The sequence below is a fragment of the Poecilia reticulata genome, chromosome 22 (assembly GCF_904066995.2).
Source record: "Poecilia reticulata chromosome 22, P_reticulata-male-v2, whole genome shotgun sequence".
In the NCBI taxonomy this organism is placed as follows: Eukaryota; Metazoa; Chordata; class Actinopteri; order Cyprinodontiformes; family Poeciliidae; genus Poecilia; species Poecilia reticulata.
In genome coordinates, this window is record NC_088851.1 from 24,430,760 (window position 1) to 24,452,442 (window position 21,683).

General features: G+C 37.9%; 1 protein-coding gene and 1 long non-coding RNA gene across 3 annotated transcripts in view; one reads left to right on the forward strand and one right to left on the reverse strand.

Annotated features, from left to right (window-relative positions):
* The window catches only part of begain (brain-enriched guanylate kinase-associated), a 46,334-nt gene extending 25,290 nt beyond the window's left edge, over positions 1-21,044 (reverse strand). The window contains exons 1-3 of one of the 2 annotated variants that reach the window (XM_008399916.3): positions 20,073-21,044; positions 16,783-16,814; positions 3,132-3,293 (exon numbers count right to left, since the gene is read on the reverse strand). In XM_008399916.3, coding sequence (XP_008398138.2) covers positions 3,132-3,293; positions 16,783-16,814; positions 20,073-20,729 — 851 coding nt within the window. In that variant the 5' untranslated portion in view covers positions 20,730-21,044. Of the gene's footprint in view, positions 1-3,131; positions 3,294-16,541; positions 16,744-16,782; positions 16,815-20,072 lie in introns of those variants that run through there. The other variant, XM_081603356.1, reaches the window with a different exon arrangement.
* LOC145550032 (uncharacterized) overlaps positions 1-21,683 on the forward strand; it is a 49,960-nt gene that overhangs the window by 6,663 nt on the left and 21,614 nt on the right. The gene's annotated exons all lie outside the window — the stretch shown is intronic.

Here is a 21,683-nt window from a genome sequence, read left to right on the forward strand (position 1 = left end):
TTAAAGCTTTTTAATTTCATCCATGCATCACTTTCTGTATAAAGGAGACTGTTTTAAACCTCTGGAGATTATTGTTCAAGATACTCAACTCAAATTTTGGCTTTATGAGATTTGAATGCTACAAGTCAGAGGCTTTTTAGATCTGCTGTAACACAGACATCTACAGGAGATTCTTTCTGCCCACATCTATCAGTTACAACCACATTTGAGTAAGTAAAACGTAAAAGTTTTTGTTTCCTGCTTTTTGTGCAGCCTTTTTTCTCCCTGGCTTGCTTTCAGTATTCCTATTAAACTTCCGAGAATCAATAGTTACAGTCGAAGCATTTATTTTACTACCTCGCCTTTTTATTCAGCACATATTATAATATTAACTCATGTGGTTTACAAACTGCCGTTTATGGCTCCATTAACCGGACAGATCTGGGGAGTGTGGGCGCAGGAGACCATAAACAAAACAAGCCATAAAACTCAGGCCTGTTAGAGGCGCGAGAGGCAAAATAAGGATTATAATTGGACATAACAAAGCAACGGCAGGAGAACGAGGGGAAATAAAATCCGTCATCTTCAGAGGCAACGCTGAGGGCGACGACGGAGATCAGCTAATCAGAACTGTTCTAGAGTTTAAAAGTCGATAATAAATAGGGATTGAACATTTTTTATACAGCTTTTATCTGCGTTCTCCCTCTTTTTCTTTTTGCCAAAATGAGAAAGTTTGTTGCGAGAGCAGGTTCATCGCTTTGATTTTTACTGTGGCTGCAGAAAACATTAAACTGTTTCACCATCCTGGTGCTTTCAATCTTGCTGCTCTGAAGTTTATTTACCGAGCTGGTAAATAAACTCGAACCTTACAGGCGACCTGTTATGCTTCCCTGTGCAGGTTAGGACAGATCTGTGGGCGATGCAAAACATGTTTTTACTTTTTTTGTACCAAATTAATCTTGGATAATGAGATTTTCGTCTGTTCAGTTCTGCCTGTCTGTTTTAGGGATCTGTTACTTTAAATCCTACTAAGCTGCTGCTGGCCACGCCCACCAAATCAATGTTTACACTCGCATCTGAAAATGACTGCAAACAGATGCGCAATTATACAACCATACATCCTTGAAAAGCAGAAGTGGTGCGTCCTGCACAACCAGCAAGAACGCAGCAAGTGGTTGGTTTCTGGATGGAGAGTCAACAACAAAACACTTTGTCTTTTCCTGGAAACGTTGAACTCAGCAGTAAAACCAGCTGACTAAGTGTGCTGGAACTCAGCTCAGGTTGCTAGGTAATGGGCAGAACTCTGCCGGGTTGCTAGGTAACAGGGAGTTCCCGCTTATTTGTGACGTTACATCCCGGCGGTTTTTGAAGCGGCTCATTTTCTGTTAACTTATCACCAAAAACTGTCTTGGTGGGGTTTTGGAAGCAGTAGATGCCCTGATGGAAGTACAAAAAATACAAAATGTGAGTTTGGCACAATTACCCCCCCTTTAAATGTCACACAAATCTTTTAAAGGCATTAAAACTCTATAACCTGGACTAAAAATTTAAATGAGATACTAACACATTGGTGGAAAAATACCTTTTTTTTTCATTCGTTTTCCCTTTTCATCTTTTCATCCTCGAAAGTTTGACCTTTCACCTAATTTAGCTGCTTTTTCTAAGAGTTACTTCAAATTAGAAATCAAAGAATTTTAACAAATTTATCTGTCAAAAATGCTCCTATATGAAGACGCTTATTTTGTGAAAACTTTAAAAACAATAATCAGTAAGTCCTTGATTGTAATAACACCCGCAGCAAAAACAGAAGAAATCTCTAACGAGAGGAAATACTTCACTGCACTCCAGATCTTAATGTGATTAATAATAAAACTAAGCTAATTAGCAGTTCCCATAGATTTTTACTTCAGTCATTAACTGAAGTACATTTTTAGTGCTAATTCACTTAATGCCAAGAAAGGTCAAGATTAGATTGATTAGGGATCAAAAGACTGAGAGGAGTATTAATAACATTAATCTAGTTTAATAAGCTAAATTATGCTGCGTCATGTCCTGTAAAGGTGTAACGATCTCCTCTCAGATTTTATTTTTACTCTGATTTCATATTTAAGCTGAACTTTTTGCTTTGCTCTTGTGGCAAAAATCATTATTTATTTAAAAGGCCGCCTTGGGAAACGTGTCAGGAGTGAAATAAGAAATATAAAAGCTTTTTCTTACGCTGCTCCTTGGTTATGGAATAATTAGCAAAAGGAATTGAAACTGATTTAAAACTCTCCCTAGAAATAGTTTAAATGAGAATCATAACTGGTGTTTTTAAACTTTTTTCTAATTATTGCATAAAGTCTTTATGATTTTAATTCTTTTGTTTGGCATGTTTTCTTGGTCACGTCTCCGTTGATCCGGGTTTTACTGGAAAAACAATGGTTAAAATAAAATGGTTAAAATAAAGCTTAAGAGCGTTGATGACAACATGTTTGAAGATGTGTTGTATTATTAATATTTAGCACATTTTCTTTTTAAACTATGGACACAAAACAGAAAATTTTTACGTATTTGTCTCAGTTGTCACTATCGTGACATTAGAGAGATAATTGATAAAAATAAAAAAAAAAGCTTCTCTGCCTTCTCCCAGTGCTAACTCAAAACAACCAATCAGAGCCAGGAGGCGGGACTTAGCGCTGTCAATCACCACTTTCTTTTTTTTTGCTACGCTACAGCTAGCGTAGCAACTTCAGATAATGGCGGCATGACCTGATAATGGCAGATAAACGGCTTTCCTGTAACTTTAAGTTAAGCGAGTACATGAGGATTATTGACAGCGCTAACACCCTCCTCCTGGCTCTGATTGGTTGGTTTTTATTTAGTGCATTTCTTCAGTATCTCAGGGAGGACTTACAGGAAATAGATTTTTTTTCACAGATTATTTATCTCATAGCAAACTGTCGTAACATAGTGACAGTTTTAACAAGTATGGTAAAAAAAAGTTATATATTTGTCTCAGATTTTGGCAGGAATGTGACGCCATAGGAACAGAATACTTAAACACAACCATGTTGTTTGTGCTACCAAGCAGTAATTTGACATAGCACATCATGATTTAGTTATCTCACTCACACACACACGCACGCACGCACGCACACACACACACACACCTGCGCAGCTTCTCTGTGAATTTCTCCAGCTCCTCCTGGGCGCGCCGCAGCTCCGTCTCCAGGTACTGCCGGGTGGAGTCGAACTCTGTCTCTACCATCTCTAGCTTGTGTGTGGTGTACGACAGGCGCTTGCGGAGGTCGTCCTTGTGGTCGTGGAAAGAGCTGAACAGATGTTAGGGGGCGGTTAGGAGAACCTCATCGTCACAACAGAGAGAAAACGGCGAAGAAAGGCAGAGGGAGTGAAGCATAGGTGAAATGTAACTCGGTTTGGATTTGGAGAGATGTGAAGGAGGAGATGGATGGAGGAAGAATACTAAAAACGTTCCATTCAGAGTGAGGCGGCACGACCAGGACAAACATCTCCCAATCTCCCATTGGTGTAGCGGTGAATTTCATTACACATCGGCCTAATCCAATCTCAGAATGTAGAGGACCTGATTTTTGTCACAGACACAGGCCACTGGTGAGTCACAAGGAGGTCTAAAAGTGTAGGACAGAAGCTTTCTGTGCTTCTACTTTTAGCTAGATGGTAAAATGGAAGAAAAAATTAAGAATTTCCAATAAAAACACACTAACTGAAGACCCAGTGACGCTTCATTTTTTACTTTTAGCTGAACTGATGGATATTTGAGTCGCAACATCTCAAAGTTTCTGCACAGCCAACTAAGAGGTACGGTTAGCTTCACCTGTTAGCTTCACCTGTTGGATAAGGAAAGGTAATTTTATTTATATTAGCACATTTTCAGCATCAAGGCAATTCTAAGAGCTGTTAGCTTTAGCTTCAGCTTTATTTCGTTCAACAAAACAATCAGATGGAAAGAAAACGATGCAGAATCAGCAAAACAGCAGTTAGCTTCATCAGTTAACTTCAAATGTTAGCTTTGACTGTTAGCTTCACACGTTAGCCTCGCCTGTTAGCTTTAGGTTTATTTCAGACCTTAACAAGAACAAAACAATCAGATGGAAGGACAACGATTCAGAGTCAGCAAAATAGCTGTTTTTTTGTTGTTGTTTTTAACAGTAGTGGTCATGGCCCCCCTTACTCCCCCCGTTAGGGGCGCCACTGTTTATGACCCTAACTTCATTAGATTCCTCCCTTTTTCTGTTAGAGGAAGCACCATAATCAGATTAATGGTTTATTTGTTCAACTGGAAGCAGATGGTGGATAATAGAAGATGTGCAGATGAACAATGAGAACAATGTCTAAAGTTTAAAACGACGGTTCAAGCCGATTTTTCTTACCTTCTTTTTGGATGTTTGCATCCATTTCTCTGGCTTTTCAGGGCTGTTTTGCCAATATATATCTTTTTCATAGTTTTCGCTCTGCCTCAGCTTGCATGTGTGTGCGGCTGTTACTTCTGCTGCTGTTGTTGCTGCTCGACTGAATGCTGAGGTTTGAATTCTAACCGCATACCACTAGTCAAAGCTTTAAGTCTTGCCTGGGGAGTCAGATAGTTGCCGGCTATCTGTGATGACCCTGGCAAGAGAGCAGAGAAAAACAGCTTTGAAGTCTCACAGACTCGGCAGCACATTTTATTCTTTGCGGAGAAAAACTGATTTTATCTGCATTCAGAACATGAGTCTGCAGAGTATGACGGATTGGAGCTGGAGGATCAATTGCATAAATTCAACAACCAAACAAAAATGGGTGATGTTGAAATTTGCACTTTCTATGAAAGATTTTAACTTATTTTCTAACGTCTTTAATCACCTGTTCAAAAGATACTGAAACTAAATGTAACATTTTTGTCTTATGTTCGCTTTTAAAATGAATTGGTAAAGGATTTGTCTTGCTGTGAGGATGTTAATGCAGCAGCAGCAAACCGCAGCGCCTTGTGGGGCTCAGAGAAATTGACCAGCTGCCCTCTGAGGTTATTTCTCAATAAATCAGTTATGATTAATGCATGTGGGTTTCTGCTTCCTCTGCTTGAACTTGGATCTCCCACGTCGTAGGAACCTAATAACCTGTCACTGGCGAGCGTGAGGCGCACGTCTCTCTTCGTCTAGCCAGATTTGTGGAGACTTGTTGCTATCAGTGCAAACATGCATTTGCAAGGCGACATGTTTGCAGAAAGAGAGAAAAAAATAATAATTCCTCCAAATGTAGAGCATCTGTTTTAGTTAAGAGACATAGACATGCTTACAGATTATTTTTAAAGACGTATGTCTTATGTATTTAATTAATTTTTTTTGAAAAGCTGAAAACACATAAAAAGAAATTAACATATAGTGTAATAACATGATGTAATTTCCCAAATCTGCTACTTTGTTTAAGGTAATCTCTTCATTTTACTGGCTTTAGCCAGAGTCGGGTAGTAACTAGTCACATTTACTCAATTACTGTTACTTGAGTAAGCTGCAGTTTTTGTTAAATTTTTCATTGGTTTTTTATTGAAAGAAAATTATTTAGAAAAATGCCCGATTTTGTTATTTTTCATTTTTATATGAATTATCTTCATTTTGGTCCTGAAAATACCAAAATTTCCTCTTAACTTTATATTTTGGTCCATCTGATGATGTATTTTTTAAACATGATTTGATCAGTTACTCTGTAATTGAGTTGACCTTTTACCAAATACTTTTTGACTCTTACTTGACTATTTACTTGCTTGAACATAAAATATTTTGAAGTAGTGCTACTTTTATTTGAGTACAACTTTTGGGAACTCTAGGTTTTGCAATATGACATTTGTTTTGACATTTGTCTTCAGCTCAATTCAACAACACCATCCCAAAGGGAGATGAATGTTTTGTTTCTTCAGAGTCATTGTGGATGTTGATGTCTGGTAGCAGTCAGTCTCGCAACAATCCTCAAGAAGCCTCTGACTGAAGACTGAAGATGCTAACACGACATGCTAACAGCTAAATTTCCAGGCAGCAGAGATGATGATATTCCACAATAACATGTCCTGGATGAAACCAGCAGCTTTTGGCAAACACTGCTAATCCACCTCGTTTGTTTTTGACGCTACTTTTTAAACCTCAATTTGTTTGTTATTAGAGAGACGCTGGAGTAGGGGATTTGATGGAGTAGGGGATTTGATGCTTGGTGGTTTGAACTTCCTGCTTCTTTGAATCCACAAAGCCTTGCTTTGTGGATTCAAATTTGTGGATTCAAATTTAATTTGGGGTCGTAGTTCAGGAGTCATTCAAGACTTTGAGATGCTAATTCAGCTGTTTAAAGTTGTTAAACAACAAACAATTGGTTGAAATGGTTACACATCATAACTGTCCAAAAGTAAAAAAGAAAAAATGGAGCAAAATTTCAACCAGAGAAACATCAATTTTTTTTTAAATAATTTGAGAGACATCCTTGTTTTAATTACATTCCTGGTCATAATGTTGCTGTGTCATCACCTGGCTGGTAGCATTAGCTTATTTTGTGCTTTGCAGAAGCAGAGCTGGTGCTTGAACCTGGATCTCCTCCATTACCCGCCATTTCGAAGGGTGAGGTGAACATCTCTATTCATTAAGGCCAGATTGAGGCTCGTTGTTATGTGCAGACATGCATTTGTGAGACAACATAAGACAATGAAGAAAAAACTTCCTTCAAATGGATAGCAATCATTTTTCTTAAGTGGATCGCTTGCAGCTCTTTCACAGCAGCTGTGGAAGATGATGCACAAGACAAACTCAGCGGAGAGCAGATTTATTTAGTCAATAAACAAAATTTACAGGAGCTAAAAAAACATGAGAATATCTAAAAGCTAAGCGGCTAATCTTGAGTAAAGTGGAAAACCACTTGGCGTGAGGCTAGCTCTTCATTTTTATGTTTTTGTGTTGGCAGCTCTTCGATTTTTAAGCAATTTTGGAGATACTTCTATCTAAATAAACTCAAAATCAACATGTTGTGCTGGAAGAGTCTGAGCAGCTGCATTAATTTACTTTACACACTACAACTGATCTCCTGGGGCTTGAACTCGGATCGCAAACGCTGTAGGAACTTAATAACCTGTCACTTGCAATTATGAGCTGCACATCTCTCTTTATTAAATCAGATTTGCTGAGACTTGCAGCCATCGGTGCAAAAACACGCACGTTTCCGAGCAATGCCCTGTGATAAACTGTCCAAATGAACAATAACGCTGCTCTTTCAGATGGATGAAATCCACTTTAGTTAAGAGGATTGCAAGCAGCTCTGCTCCACAATGGGTGTCAAAAATGAGCAGCACAAACTGAAGGCCACACGTCTTCTACAATTTAACAGGGTTTGATAAACTAAAAACATAATTTCTCAAAGCTGCTGTGAAGTTGCTTATAGGGAAAGTTATCTAATCGTCAAGCTCATGGTTTTAGCGGCATAAAAAGTTTGATTTGGTTTTATTTCTACGACTTGTGGCAAACACAGATTTATTTAAGATTTTAAAGCAGAATTTCTCAAACTGTCGTTTCCATGGAAACGACAGAGTTTTTTTTTTTAAAAGTGTTTGTTAAATTGGTTAATTGGCAGATTATTTCACTTATAGCAAGACATTTTCCCCATGTTGGTGGAACTAGTTCTTTTCTATCACTATTTAGGAATTATTGACTTAAAACAAGCTTTTATTTCTTGTTGAAAAGATACTTGTAAGTTAGTTTTGTCTTATTTCAAGTGTACCAAGTTATTTGCACAAGAAACTAGACCAAAATTACTTGGTAAGATTTTGGTTTTTTTGCAGAGTGCAGCTCTGGTTTATGACACAGAAATGCCAACATCTCATTTGATGTGTTTAAATAAAACATTAATATATTAATCTGTCACCCTTACAATTAGAAAATCACACCAGAAGTCATTATTTCACTTTCTCTTCTTTTGCTTTACCTATCATTGGATTCTCTCTGAGCATTATGGGATGTAGCTGCAGCAGATATACGCTGATCGCATCTTTTAGACGCTCATCTCACTAGAAGATCTCTGTCTCAAAACGCCAACGGTTGGAAAGGGACACACACAAGAACATTTTGCCACATTTCATGGCTTTTAATATTTAGGCGGACTTCTTGAGAGCCAAGGAGGGATGGCATCAAAACACACCGAGGAATTGTTTTATGCATGTTTTAGCATGTTTTATCAGAGCGGACAGACTAGCAGTTCAATAATGGGCCATAATAAACGCTTTGATGCTGGCTGCCACTTCTAATGCCAGGACAACTCTTACTGTTTTTAATTTCCTCTCAGCATTGGCTTAAGAAACAATGGCTGTTTCTGGAAGCGTGGTTAATATTGTTGCTACGGTTGTTTTCTTATCTACTAGTAGCAGGAAAGGAGCACAAAAAAGGGACAGGAATAGTTCCTGAATTGTTGTGTCCTCATATGCAATCAATTACTGCTGTCCAGCTGGGTACAGTGAGGGCTTTGAAGGGGACCTATTATGCAAAATTCACAGTTTGAATGTTTTTGTTTGAGTGTCTGCTGCTTCTAAAAATAGCCCAAGCATAAAAAAAAATAAAAAAATGAACACCTAGACAATTTTATGGCAATAACTTAATGTTGTTTACTCTCAGGAAAATAACGAGGTTGAAAAATCTCCAGAATGTAGCAACACAAATGAAGCCCAGCCTGTCACCTAGCAACCAAAGCTGAGTTCCACCTGTCACCTAGCAACCGAAGCTGAGTTCTGCTCATCACCTGGCAACAGAAGCTGAGTTCCGCCCGTCACCTAACAACCAAAGCTGAGTTCCGTCCGTTACCTAGCAACCAATGCTGAGTTCCGTCCGTTACCTAGCAACCAAAGCTGGGTTTCAGCACATTTGGTCAGCTGGTTTTACCACTGCACTGTACAGTGGTTTGTTGCCGACTTATCATCCAAAAACCACTTGCTGCATTCTAGTAGGTTGTGCAGGAGGCTCTACTTCTGCTTTTTAAAGGTGTACGGGCGCATAACTGCGCATCTGTTTGCCGCCATTTTCAAGAGGGAGTGTAAACATTGAGTTGGGGTTGCTGTGGCCTCATTATCTACGAATGGTGTGCAATAAATGTAACGAAAATGTTTTTATAGTCCATAGACACATCCTAACCTGTGCAGAGAATAGGTCACCTTTAAATGACACAACTCTCTTAAGAGACAAACAGATTATGGTGCTTGAGGTGTTGTTTTGGCAAATGGAACAAATTTTGACAGCAAAAGATTTGGAAATCAATCACAATTCCCTGTCGTCAGCATTCCTCACAGGTTTTCAGATCGGTTTGTAGAGCAGATGAAAGTACGAGTAAACCCATTAATCTGAAATGCCTTCGAACTTGTCACGGTTATTTGACAGCATGCTCTACAGGGGCTACAACAAATGGCTGCAAGGCTGTAAAACACAACACCGTTAAAATGATATGATTAAAATAACACATCCTCTGCTTTTCTCAATAATGGCCTCAACTGCAGCTTAATTCTGGAAGCAGAGCCGGAGAGAAGGCATAAAGATCTCTTAACAGCCAACATATATTCTCCTTTTACAAGGGGGAGACGTTAGCATGTTGATTTACTGGGAACAAGCTACAGTAGAGCAGGGAGCTGCTACCTGCAACATACGCCGCTCACAGAGGCCAAATAAGGGCTTTAAACTTTAATGACCACAGCACAAATACATCAGCTTCTGCTGTAAATAGTTACGCATCTCATCACTGCAAGAAGGATAACTGGAGCTGCGTTTTAGTTGGGTGCAATCATTTATTTGGTTGTGAAACTTCTGCATTTTGATAATGAAAATGTAATATCAATATGCAGGTTAATGATCAAGTCATAATCATGTAATTATCCACCAGCAACTGGTCTGAAGGAAAACTGAGGTAGTTGATGCGTTTTTATCAAAACAACTAAATCCTGATAACTACTGCCCTTTAAATGATCTGTGTTTGGTATTGTTGTTCGGCAGGAACATGATTTGCCAGTTAGCATAAGCTAACGCTGTGCTAAATGACGGCGTTGCTAACTCTGCTAGCTAACCATGTTACGCTACTCATAATATCTGATTTTACTGTAGGAATTGTAGTGAACTGGAAGTGATTTAGGAGTATTTTTACTTCGCTGTACTTTTTACTTTTACTTGTATCATGAAGTATTTCTTCTCTTACTAGAGTAAATTTTCTGTATTTTGATAATGAAAATGTAATAACAATATGCAGGTTAATGATCAAGTCATAATCATGTAATTATCCACCAGCAACTGGTCTGAAGGAAAACTGAGGTAGTTGATGCGTTTTTATCAAAACAACTAAATCCTGATAACTACTGCCCTTTAAATGATCTGTGTTTGGTATTGTTGTTCGGCAGGAACATGATTTGCCAGCTAGCGTAAGCTAACGCTGTGCTAAATGACAGCGCTGCTAACTCTGCTAGCTAACCATGTTACGCTCATAATATCTGATTTTACTGTAGGAATTGTAGTGAACTGGAAGTGATTTAGGAGTATTTTTACTTCGCTGTACTTTTTACTTTTACTTGTATCATGAAGTATTTCTTCTCTTACTAGAGTAAATTTTCTGTATTTTGATAATGAAAATGTAATATCAATATGCAGGTTAATGATCAAGTCATAATCATGTAATTATTCACCAGCAACTGGTCTGAAGGAGTTGATATTGTTGCGTTTTTATCAAAACAACTAAATCCTGATAACTACTGCCCTTTAAATGATCTGTGTTTGGTATTGTTGTTCGGCAGGAACATGATTTGCCAGTTAGCATAAGCTAACCCTGTGCTAAATGACGGCGTTGCTAACTCTGCTAGCTAACCATGTTACGCTCATAATATCTGATTTTACTGTAGGAATTGTAGTGAACTGGAAGTGATTTAGGAGTATTTTTTACTTCGCTGTACTTTTTACTTTTACATGTATCATGAAGTATTTCTTCTCTTACTAGAGTAAATTTTCTGAATTTCTACCAACTGATTGCTCACCCACCAACCCACCAACCCTTCGGCTTTTGGATTTGGGACTCTTGGGATGGAAGCGATCGGTAGCCGCTCTTCCTCCTGAGCTGCTTTACATGAGGGGATACAAAACGTGTCTTCCCTCCAGAAACACGTTTGTCTCCTGTTCAAGTCAGAAAAACACCTCTAGGGATTAAATCACTGGAGCAACAGCAGTGATTAATCAACCAGATTTGCTGCCTTGAGGCAACTACAGCAACTGATGTGCAAAATAACACTTTGGAAGGAGGATCGCTGATCCAAAACTCATAAACTGTAAGGATCTGGTAAGCAGGAAAACTTTATGTCTTAATGTCCAAGTATCACAACATCTTGGGATCTAAAAATGTTAAAAGGTACAAATAAAACCTTCCAGTTGATTTTTAAATAATTTTTGGACAAGAATTAAAACCTTTAGTGTCTGAATCTGCACCTCCATATATACAGGATAGATTTTTCAATGGTTTTTATATTTTTTTGCAATCAAAATCACAAATTTTGTGCTGCTACTTTAGAGATATTTGTATTCAATTTAATTTATTTTTTTTAATCTACAAATTTTAAAGTTATTTCCTAATTTTAGATATGGAAACGTATATAATTATCCTGAACTGCAAGCTTGAACAAAAATCATGAAATACGTCTTTTAAACAAGCATCAAAATGTTAAAAAGTTGCACAAATAAATAATTGTGGCTTTTACATCCATAATAAGACAAAACTTATCAGCATCAATTAGCTGAAGATGATGATCTTGGTTCCAAACACGCGCACTCTGCAAACATGTGAAGAAGTAGCTTTTGCTTGTCTTTGACGGCTGTTGCAAGCTTATTTCATGCTGTTTTAGAGCAGGTCAGAGCGCAGCTAGAGGCCACAGCGGGAGTCTCAGCAGGATGATTCCTGACTTTATGCATTTATCTTTTGTCTTGTTCTGATGTTATTCATGCAGGTTTTTGCTCAAAGAAGTAAATTTACCAAATCTTTGATATTTTTGTTATTTTTTCCTCAAATTGTTTGAATCATTAGGTGATAATTAGCACTGTTGTATTTGGCAGAAAAAGGGGGAGTAGAAAACTCAAAGTGAGACGACCAACTGTATAAACACAATGTTTTTTGAATGTTTTTCCGCATGAGTGAGGAACAGATCCATGTAATTAAACAGTCTGTACATAAAGAAACATCTGAGGAAGTACCGAAAGAAGAAATGGGAGCTTGTTTTAAGCAAATCATTTCTTAATTTTGATGAAAAGGTGCTAATTCCACTGGGGAATTATTTTGATTGTAACATGTTGAGTCAGATTCCAGGGGCACTGCGCCGTTACCTAGCAACCCCAGCCGTTGCCTAGCAACCCCAGCCTAGCCCAGCCATTACCTAGCAACCCAAGTGGAGCTCCAGCACGTTTGGTCAGCTGCTATTTTTCACTGAATGTGTTGGAAGAGACACTTGCTTTGTTGTCTTATTATTCAGAAACCAAAAATACAAACTTTTATCCCATGTTTGGTTTCCAGTGCAATTGTCTGAAACGCGAGCTAACATCCAAGTAGCTTTTTAGCAAAAAATAAGACCTTGTTTTAAGTCAACAATTCATAACAGATATTTAGATATTGACTTAAAAGAAGCTCCTATATCTTGCTGAAAAGTTACTTGTTAGCTTTCAAGAGTATTAGGATATTAGCACTAGAAACTAGACCAAAAATACTTGGTAAAACTTTGTTTTTGCAGTGTAAAGGCGTGAGACAGGAAGTTAAAGCTTCACTCGAAACCTTCAAAACAAAACTGACTGAACCAACTTATTCACAAGCTTGATATATCACACTTAAATGAAAATAAATGACGACAACTGACATTTATAAAATAGTAAGTAATAAGGAAAGACTATGACTAACTGGAAATGTCAAGCTTTTATAAAACTGACTGAAACAAAATGAGATTATAGATACAATAACATTCGTTTTGTGTTCATTAATTTATTTATTAGCTTTTTATGAAATTATTTCCCCCCCACATTAGCTAATTAAGCTAATCCGCAGCCAACCAACAGCCAACAATCAAGAGCTGTTGGTTATTAAACAATAATTGAATCAATTTTTTGAAAATTGCATCTTCTGTTGACTATTCATTACCCAATCAATCAATGGATAATCACAATACTTTGACCTTTTTGAATTCTGCACCTAAAAATTAACCAAAGTAACAGATAAAAATCATATTTAACTAATAAAAACTAGCAAATCCACTAATTAAGCTAATTAAAACTAACAGACTTAGACAATCAAAAGTCCCGATGAAATAAAAATAAACATTTCTAACTGTGCTTATTCATCAGGTCAAGTTAAGATCTGAAAAACAAAACAAACTCAATGGATATTTTTCATAACCCAGAGCAGAAAAACAGCCTCTTCCTTAAATATTTAATCAGATAAAGCACTGATGAAACGCATATTTTTATTTTGTTCATTTGGTGAAAACAGTAGCAGCTCTTCAGCCTTTCCATAACCTTTAAAACTGCAAACAGCTCATCCTGTATGTTTGTGCTTTAAATTCAAGGTGTGAGTAAACCAGTTTCTGCTTTTGAATGATCTGAAAGAGGCGTTTAAAAAGAACCGGGTTGTTGCCATGACAACGTGGTTCTAGTTTACAGCAAGTCAAACAAAGGAGAGAAATATGGCAACTTTATAAAACCCTAAATTCACGAACCTTGTTTTTTTTTTTTTTAAGTTTTGGTTTTACTAAGATTATGTTCTGAACTGTTTTGGTTCTGATCGTTTCTGAACCGACCCAAAGCGACCCACTGACATCAACTACATGACAAGGACGTTTACAGGACGTGCTATTTAGCGAAACAAGCTAAATATTTAGCTTGTTGTTTGCTTCATATTAAGCTAAATATTTAGTTTTGAAAATGAAATGCTTAGCTTGGATAATAAATATTTATTTAATTAATTTGATCCTAAATATTTAGCTACTTAGCTAATATTTAGCTAAATACTTGACCATAAGCTAAACTTTTGCATTGCTTGCTAAATTCGCTACAAGCCTGTAATTGAATATTGAGTTATTTATTTATAATATTTAGTTTGGACAATAAGTATTTATTTTGGAACTAAATGTTTAGTTTGGAAACTACATATTAGCTCCAAATTAAATATTTAATTGGGAACTATTTATCTTCTTAATTAAATATTTAGCTTCCAAACTAAAGATTCAATTTCCAAACTAAACATTTAATTTTAGAACTAAATATTTAGTTTAGAAACTAAATTTCAGACCTAAATCTGGTTAAGTTAGTTTTGAGGTCAGATAATTATAAATCTAAGAATAACAGTGGAAAAATAACATCCACATTTTTTCTTTGACAGGTTAAACAAACCAAATTATTGTTGTTAATTTTTACTGTGTAACTTTTACAATAATGATAATCAGAATCAGCCGCTGGAGTGACGAGGGCAACTAAACGACGAGTCAAAATAAAAAATAATTATTTTTTTCAGCGTCTCTCTCAGACGCTGAAGAAACGAAGCAGAAACATCCAAAATCTCCAGAATTTTCTCCAACACGGGTCGTTCAGAGACCCGTTTTGGACGCTACAGTAGCCCTCCCTCAGAAACGGCGCCTGCGTAAATCTCTGATCTTCCTGTCTTGGAAATAATTAGGCAGGAGAATGAAAGAGCAAGGAGGTGGTAAACTGCTCCAGGCAAACCTGAAGGGAGACTCCACAGAGCATCTGCTTCTCTGGGCTACGTGCCTGGCTTAGCGAAAGCCTGCAGACGGATAAACAAAGACACTTTAGGCAGTTTCCTGGGTTTGTGACGCCTTACAGGTGTTGACGGTTTTAATAAAGTAGAAAATGGAGGTGAAACATTTGCAGAGGTTTAATCAAAAGGTTGCATGTCTCAATAAGCTGCTTTACCTGTTTTACTGCCTTGAAAAAGTTTAAAACCATTTAAGCTTTTGTGCATTTTGTCAAATGTGACAGCAAAACTTTGATGGGAAAACGGAGTGTGTTCAGTCAGAGGCTTCTTCAGATTCGCTGTAATACAGACTGCTACGGGGAAACTTTCTACAATAACTCTGAAGAATCTGACTTCGTTTGACTTACAACATTTAATTTCCCTTTAGGATCAGTGAAGTATTTCTGAATTATATTATGAATTTGTAATGGAGTGTATTTGGAAAATCGAAGTAAATACACTGCAAAAACACAAACTCTTCTTAGTTGAGTTTATAGTCTAAATATATCAGTCAACTTGAAATAAGACAAAAACTAAGTTACAAGTAACTTTTCAGCAACATGTAGGAACTTGTTTTATGTCGATACTTCCTTAAAATCAATCAATCAATAACTGTTTGCCATTTATTGACCAATGATGAACTAAAAACACCAAAGCAGGTTTATAAAAATGGAGGACATTTTGACAGCAATATATAGAAAACAAGACATTTTTTCTATGTTACAAGAGGAACATAGTATGTTTTTAATCAATATTCAATAATTATTGACTTAAACAAGCTGCTGTGTCTTGCTGAGTAATTTAGTTACAAGTGAACTAAGATATTTGCACTTGAAACTAGACAATAATATTTAGTAACATTTTAAGATATTTAAAATATGATTTTCAAACATTCATATACAACTAGCACAATTTCAAACTGAATATTTAATTAGCAAGCTAAATGTTTACAAACTAAACGTTTTGCTTAAAAACTAAATATCTAAACTAAATGTTTAGCTCTCATTTATATATAAACACCAGTTTCAAGCTAAATATTTAATTGGCAAGCTTAACATTTTGTTTATAATCTAAATATTTAGATGCAAACTAAATATTTAGCTATCAAGTCATATATTTCTCTTGGAAACTAAATATCTGGTTACCAAACTATTTTTTTAGTTTACAAACTTACAAGCTGTTTTCAATTTAAAGACTAGATAAACTAAACTAAACATAAATGCCACAAACTAAATATTTAGTTAACAAGCTTCACGTTCTAAATATTTAGATGCAAACTAAATATTTTGTTACCACATTAAATATTTATTTTACACGTTGAAAGCTAGATGTTTAGCTCTCATTCACACCCACAGTTTTAAACTAAACACTTATTTAGTCTGCAGCAGGTTGGAGGAACTTTTTTTTAGTTTTTTTCTTGCTCGTGATGAGCTTGTTCAGCTGTGACCATCATCTTCCCCGTCAGTAGCAGCTGATTGAGGGCTGTGAGGAACACTTGGCGCCTCATCACCAATAAAATCCTAATGACAGCAGATAATAAATAACTGAATAATTGAATAAATGAGCGCAGATTTGCTGCAAGTGAAACTAACCGTCAGCTGTTTCTGCTGCAGTGACTTAGAAGCAGTTAGGCTGAATTTACTCCCCATCCTGCCGTCACCGTAGCGCACCGCTTGCGTCTCTGCAGGCGCTCTGTCACTATGCAACACATGGACAGCGGAAGAGCCGAACCGCGTCCAAACAATCACTATGTGACACAGCAACTACACTCAGTCATGTCCGGATCACAGCCTTACCGCTTAGGAGCTTTTCGCCTCATTTTCGGAAAGATAAGATCACAAAAATCATGTGTCTGTGGATTCCTCCTCGGAGCTTATTGCATTTAGAAAAAAAAGAAAAGACTCCTCCAATTCTGACTGGAGACTCGGCGGAGAGGAGAAAACGGAGAGAGGGGCAGAGCCGCGAAGTGAATGGAGGAGGAGGAGCTGTGGGAGTGATGGAGGGAGGAGGGTGGAGGTAAAAGTGGAAGTGGCTTACCTCTTGTCGTGCCGCATCTCTCCATCAGATTCCTGGGAGGAGGAGAAGAAAACGGGATGAAGTGATTGCGTGCATTTATCAGGCAGATTTATCTGCTGCTGCACCTCTTATCTGCTGTTTAAAGGGTCTCTGCGCCTCCGCAAACAAATATATCCATTATTTTACTCTGTGGATGAAGAGGGAGGGGAACAGGAGATATGTTTATGCTGTACTGCGGAGGCAGAGAGAAAGCTGATCGATTAGGGTTCATTTACTTATCAGAAACACAGAAAAACAAAAAGAATTAAAGCAAAATGAGTAAAAAGATAAATAAATGTGGATTCCAAGTGTGGTTTGAATTAGAATTAGGCCTTTGTGTTTATTTCTGACACCTTTATAGCTAATAAATGAACAGAAATGTTATCAATTAATGTATGAAGGTTTTATAATTCATTATTAATAACTGGGGATTTGGGCCGATATTGATATCCGATTTTAATGTTACTGTTGTTGCTGATTGCTGGTATTTATTTATGCTGTACTGCAGAGGCAGAGAGAAAGCACGCAAAGCTGATCGATTAGGGTTTATTATCGGAAACGCAGAAAAACAATAAAGGAAAATAAGTGAAAAGGTAAATAAATTTGGATTCCAGGTGTCCTGGACATGACATGAATGATCCAAAATTAGATTTAGGTCTTTATTTCTCACCACCCTATAGATAATAGTCAAAGAAATGTCATTAATTAATCTACGAATGCTTTATAAATAATTAATAACTGCGGATGCACCGATCTGAAAATTTGGGCCGATATCCGATTTTAATATTGCTCTTATAGCTGATTACCAATATTTACCAATATTTTATATATTTCACCACTTTTGTTGTATAACAGAAGGTAACAAGATAAAATAATTCAGTTATTCACATCAGCCCAGTTTTATTTACCAAACCGATACTTTAAGATATGACGAGTATCGGCCGATCCCGATGTTAGTGCCGATATACCGTCCATCCCCATTAGTAACTGTTTACTAAGCATTAAATAAAGGGCAGAAGGAGATTACGTACTAAAAGACATTAGCATATAATCTATGCTAAATTAAAATATGCTAAATTAGCATCGATATTATTGTGACTTATAGCCACAATATGCATTTGGAAATGCTAAATGTTTATCATGACGGCAGATTTGGTTCAAGAAACTGATAGATTTTGTGTCCTGTCACCCTTAATTGATGCATGATAAACAGTTATTGATTATTTATAAAGTATTTGTAAATTAATCACATATTTATTAGCCACCTATTGTAAAGTTGCATCCTGATTCAAAGTGGCGCCTGCATGAATGCAGCATCAAGCAGCAAGTCGTGTTTGTGGCCATGCATTATGCATGAAACGAAGGTTTACAGACTCATATCGGCTAAAATATTTGGCATTTCTGGTGCAGAACCAACATATGAATGATAAAACACGTTTCTGTGTGTGTTTTTGGAGAATGCTGCAGCTGTTTGTGTGCAGGCACGACTCCAGCCAGCCCCTGGGGTTTAATGTGGAGGAATCGGTACGGTGTATTAATAAATGTCACAGGTACGCAGCGGGAACATGGGAGCGGCGAGAGGGTTTGTGAGCGCGTGTAGCCGGGCTGCGGTGTGGGCGTTACAAACATAGTGAATGATACAGCAGGATGACTCATACAGCCACTGAATGAGACAGCAGAGAAATCCCCCCTCCATCCATCCCTCCATCCCTCCATCCCTCCATCCAGCCTCCCGCTCTGCAGAGGGCAGCCTGGGAAAATGGAGCCAACAAACTGGGAACAAAAGACGCAAACATCACCTCTGGATGTTTGATTTGCTTTTAACAAGAGGAGTCCAAAGGTTCGCAATGTGGGCCAAAATATTTGACTGGACAAAAAAAATCAGCCGTAGATGAATCTAATGAAGAAGCCTGATATTTATTTCAGATCCAAAATCTGAAAGGGATTTTTACGACATTGTATTAGGATATGTGTAGGTAGGGAAAAAGGAGTACATTTCTAGAAAAAATTCTGAAATTTCGTAATCAATTTCAGGAATTTTCTACTTTCTGAATTTTATTTTTAGAACATTTCTGATGTTATTCCAGAAAAAAAAAATTTTCTATCAATTTTTTGTTTTTTTCTTGAGAATTTCAGAGAATTTTATAGTTTTGTTGTTTTTAAGAAAATTTCTGACAGTCTAAAAATTTTATTTTTTTTCTACCAAATTTCCTTGTTTTTTACAGAAATTTGTTTTTTCAATTACTCTCAAAACTTGTGAATTTTTTGGCAGAAATTGACTTTTTACTACCCTAATTGACATGTTTGCTGTATTAAAAGAGAAATTGGTTTAGTTTCTTTTGGGTTCAGTTGAATACATTTGTTTTCAGTAATATGTTTTGGGTCATTTTGTTTCAAAATGGCTGCTTTATTTAGACAAGTTTAAAGAATAAAAGCTGATTTTCATGAAAAGTTTGCTTTTCAGTAAAAGTCTGTTGGTTATAAATACTTTGTGTTTTACTTTACATTTAACAATTTAAACACTGATTACAAAGTAAAAGTCTCATCTGCATCAACGGGCAAAATTTGTATAATTTTTGAACTGCAGTTGGGGGGCCGCACAAAATCAGTCCAAGGGCCATAAATGGCCCCTGGGCCGCACTTTGGACACCAAAGCTTATAAAGCTTTATTAGATATTATTCCACCATTTGGGGTCTGACTTATGAGGACCCAAAAATTGTAAGAGCAGCACTACTTCAACATATTTTCATATTTTAACTCAAGTAAAAGTAAAAAGTAGCTGTCCAAGTAATTTTATTTTGAAGTATTGCTGCTCTAGAGTAAAATTTCTGGGTTTTCTGTCCACTGAATGAAAAACAAACATGTTGTAACCAGAAACTCACCAGACACTCGGCTGCAGTTTCTGTTAAAGTTTCATAAGTTTTATATTGAAAGAAACTGATTTGGAAACATTTTATTAATATTGTCCTTAAAATACCAAAATTTCCACTTAACTTTATATTTTGCTCTGAAATGCAAAATGATTGATAATTTGATCAGTTATTCAGTACTTGATTAAACTTTTCTCCAAAAACTTTTTCACTCTTGAGTAACTTCTTGGATACTTTTTGTTGAGTAAAAATATGTTGAATTAATCTTTATGTTTTTATGGTGTAAAGCATTTTGAATTGCCTTTTTGCCAATGTGTGCTGATTGAATTTGACAAAAAACGTGTGAACATCAGACCGAAGTCTCCGACGAACCGATCGATCGGTTGTCCGGCTGTACTCACAGAGATCTTCACAGGCCGGGGCAGAGACGCCGACCTGTAGGAGACTCTAGGAAATCCTTCTGGCCAGCTGAAAACTGGACATGGCTGACACGGACGCTGCTCATAACTTGGAAATCCTGCTTTCTTGTCCTTTTCTCTCCCTCTTTCTGGTTTTTCTTTCTCTCCGTCACTCTGTCTGCCTTTCTCTCCTCCTCGATTTCGCTCCCATGGGTAATCTTTTCTCTTCTCTCGTTCCTTCCTGTCTTTCTCTGATCCCAAGCCTCCGTTTCTCTCCCATGGAATCCGGTTTCCTCTCTCCTTTCCTTTCTCCAAACTGCTCAGGCTCTTTTCTCTCCCCAGGGTGCCATTAGCGACAAGCTCATCCAGCCGCCTCACTCTGTCAATGTCCGTCTCCAGATAAAACCTCCCGGTGGTCGGCTGCGTCTGGATCTTTGTACATATCTTCACATGATGCTCTGGTTTGGAGAGACTTTCACTCTTTAATTTCCTTAGCACTTCCTCAGGCTCCAAGACTTTGCAGCTAGGAAGCGTCTTGCTCCACTGGTGGATGGAGTTTTTCAGGTCTTTGGAGTCGTATTCCCTGATGGTTTGAAGGTTACAGCTGGTAGGGCGGTACCACAAGTTTGTGGCCGATGTAGAGAGTGGCGGAGGATTCATTGGGTCGGGGTAAAGGGGCAGCCGAGCCACTGCTGGCGTTGGCAGAGGTTTGTCATGATGGAGAGGCGTGGGCGGTTGTTGTGGAGACTCACCGTTAGTTTTCAGCACCCTGCAGGTCACTTCGTTCAGAAACTGGGAGAACTTGCGTCTGTCCGCTGCCTTCTCGTCTTGCTGAGGTGGCAAAACTGTAGAGGCGTTCTTACTTGGGCATGAAGAGGTGTCTTTTTGCTGCACAGCCCTTGCCGGAGTGGATTCTGGTTTGTTTTCGGCTCTACGTGAAAAAACAATGTTCTGGTAAATTATTTCGTCCTCAGATTTGGTGCCAGAGGACGTCTGGTCAGCAGGGCAACTTTTACCATCCGATTCCCTCGAAACTGGGCTGCTTTCTTGACTGATGGGCGTCCGTAAGAGGCAGGTGGCCCCGGAGCTCCAGCTGTTGGTATCCCAGCTGCCATCTTCGTCACTTGAACTACCATTGCAACTCTGGAGACTTGCCGTCCACTCATTGGGCCTGGAGTTCTCCAGACTGCCCAGCGACCGCCTCTTCAGCTGAGAAATCGATCTCCTAAGGTTGGGTAGCGAGCCTTGGAGGCTTGGCAAAGATCCTTGAAGACTTGTCAAAGAACTTTGCAGACACGTAACGGATCCTTGAAGGCTGGGGAAGGAGCCTTTTGAACTTGGACTGGTGGCGCTACGAAGACTGGAAAGGGAGCCCTTTAGGACCGGGGAGGACTGGCGGCGCAGTGGACACTCGTCCTCCTGGTCGCTGTAGGCTCCAGAGAAGACTGGACAAGACGCAGTTGAAGAGCACGATCCCCGGTCTTGTCGAGTCAAACCGGTTCTGGATCTCGGTTGTCGCCTCAAGGTGGCCATGTTTATCACCTTCCTTCTCTTACTTTGAAAAACCTTTTGTGATCCTTTCTGCACAGACTCGAGCCTGAGACCATCGTCTGA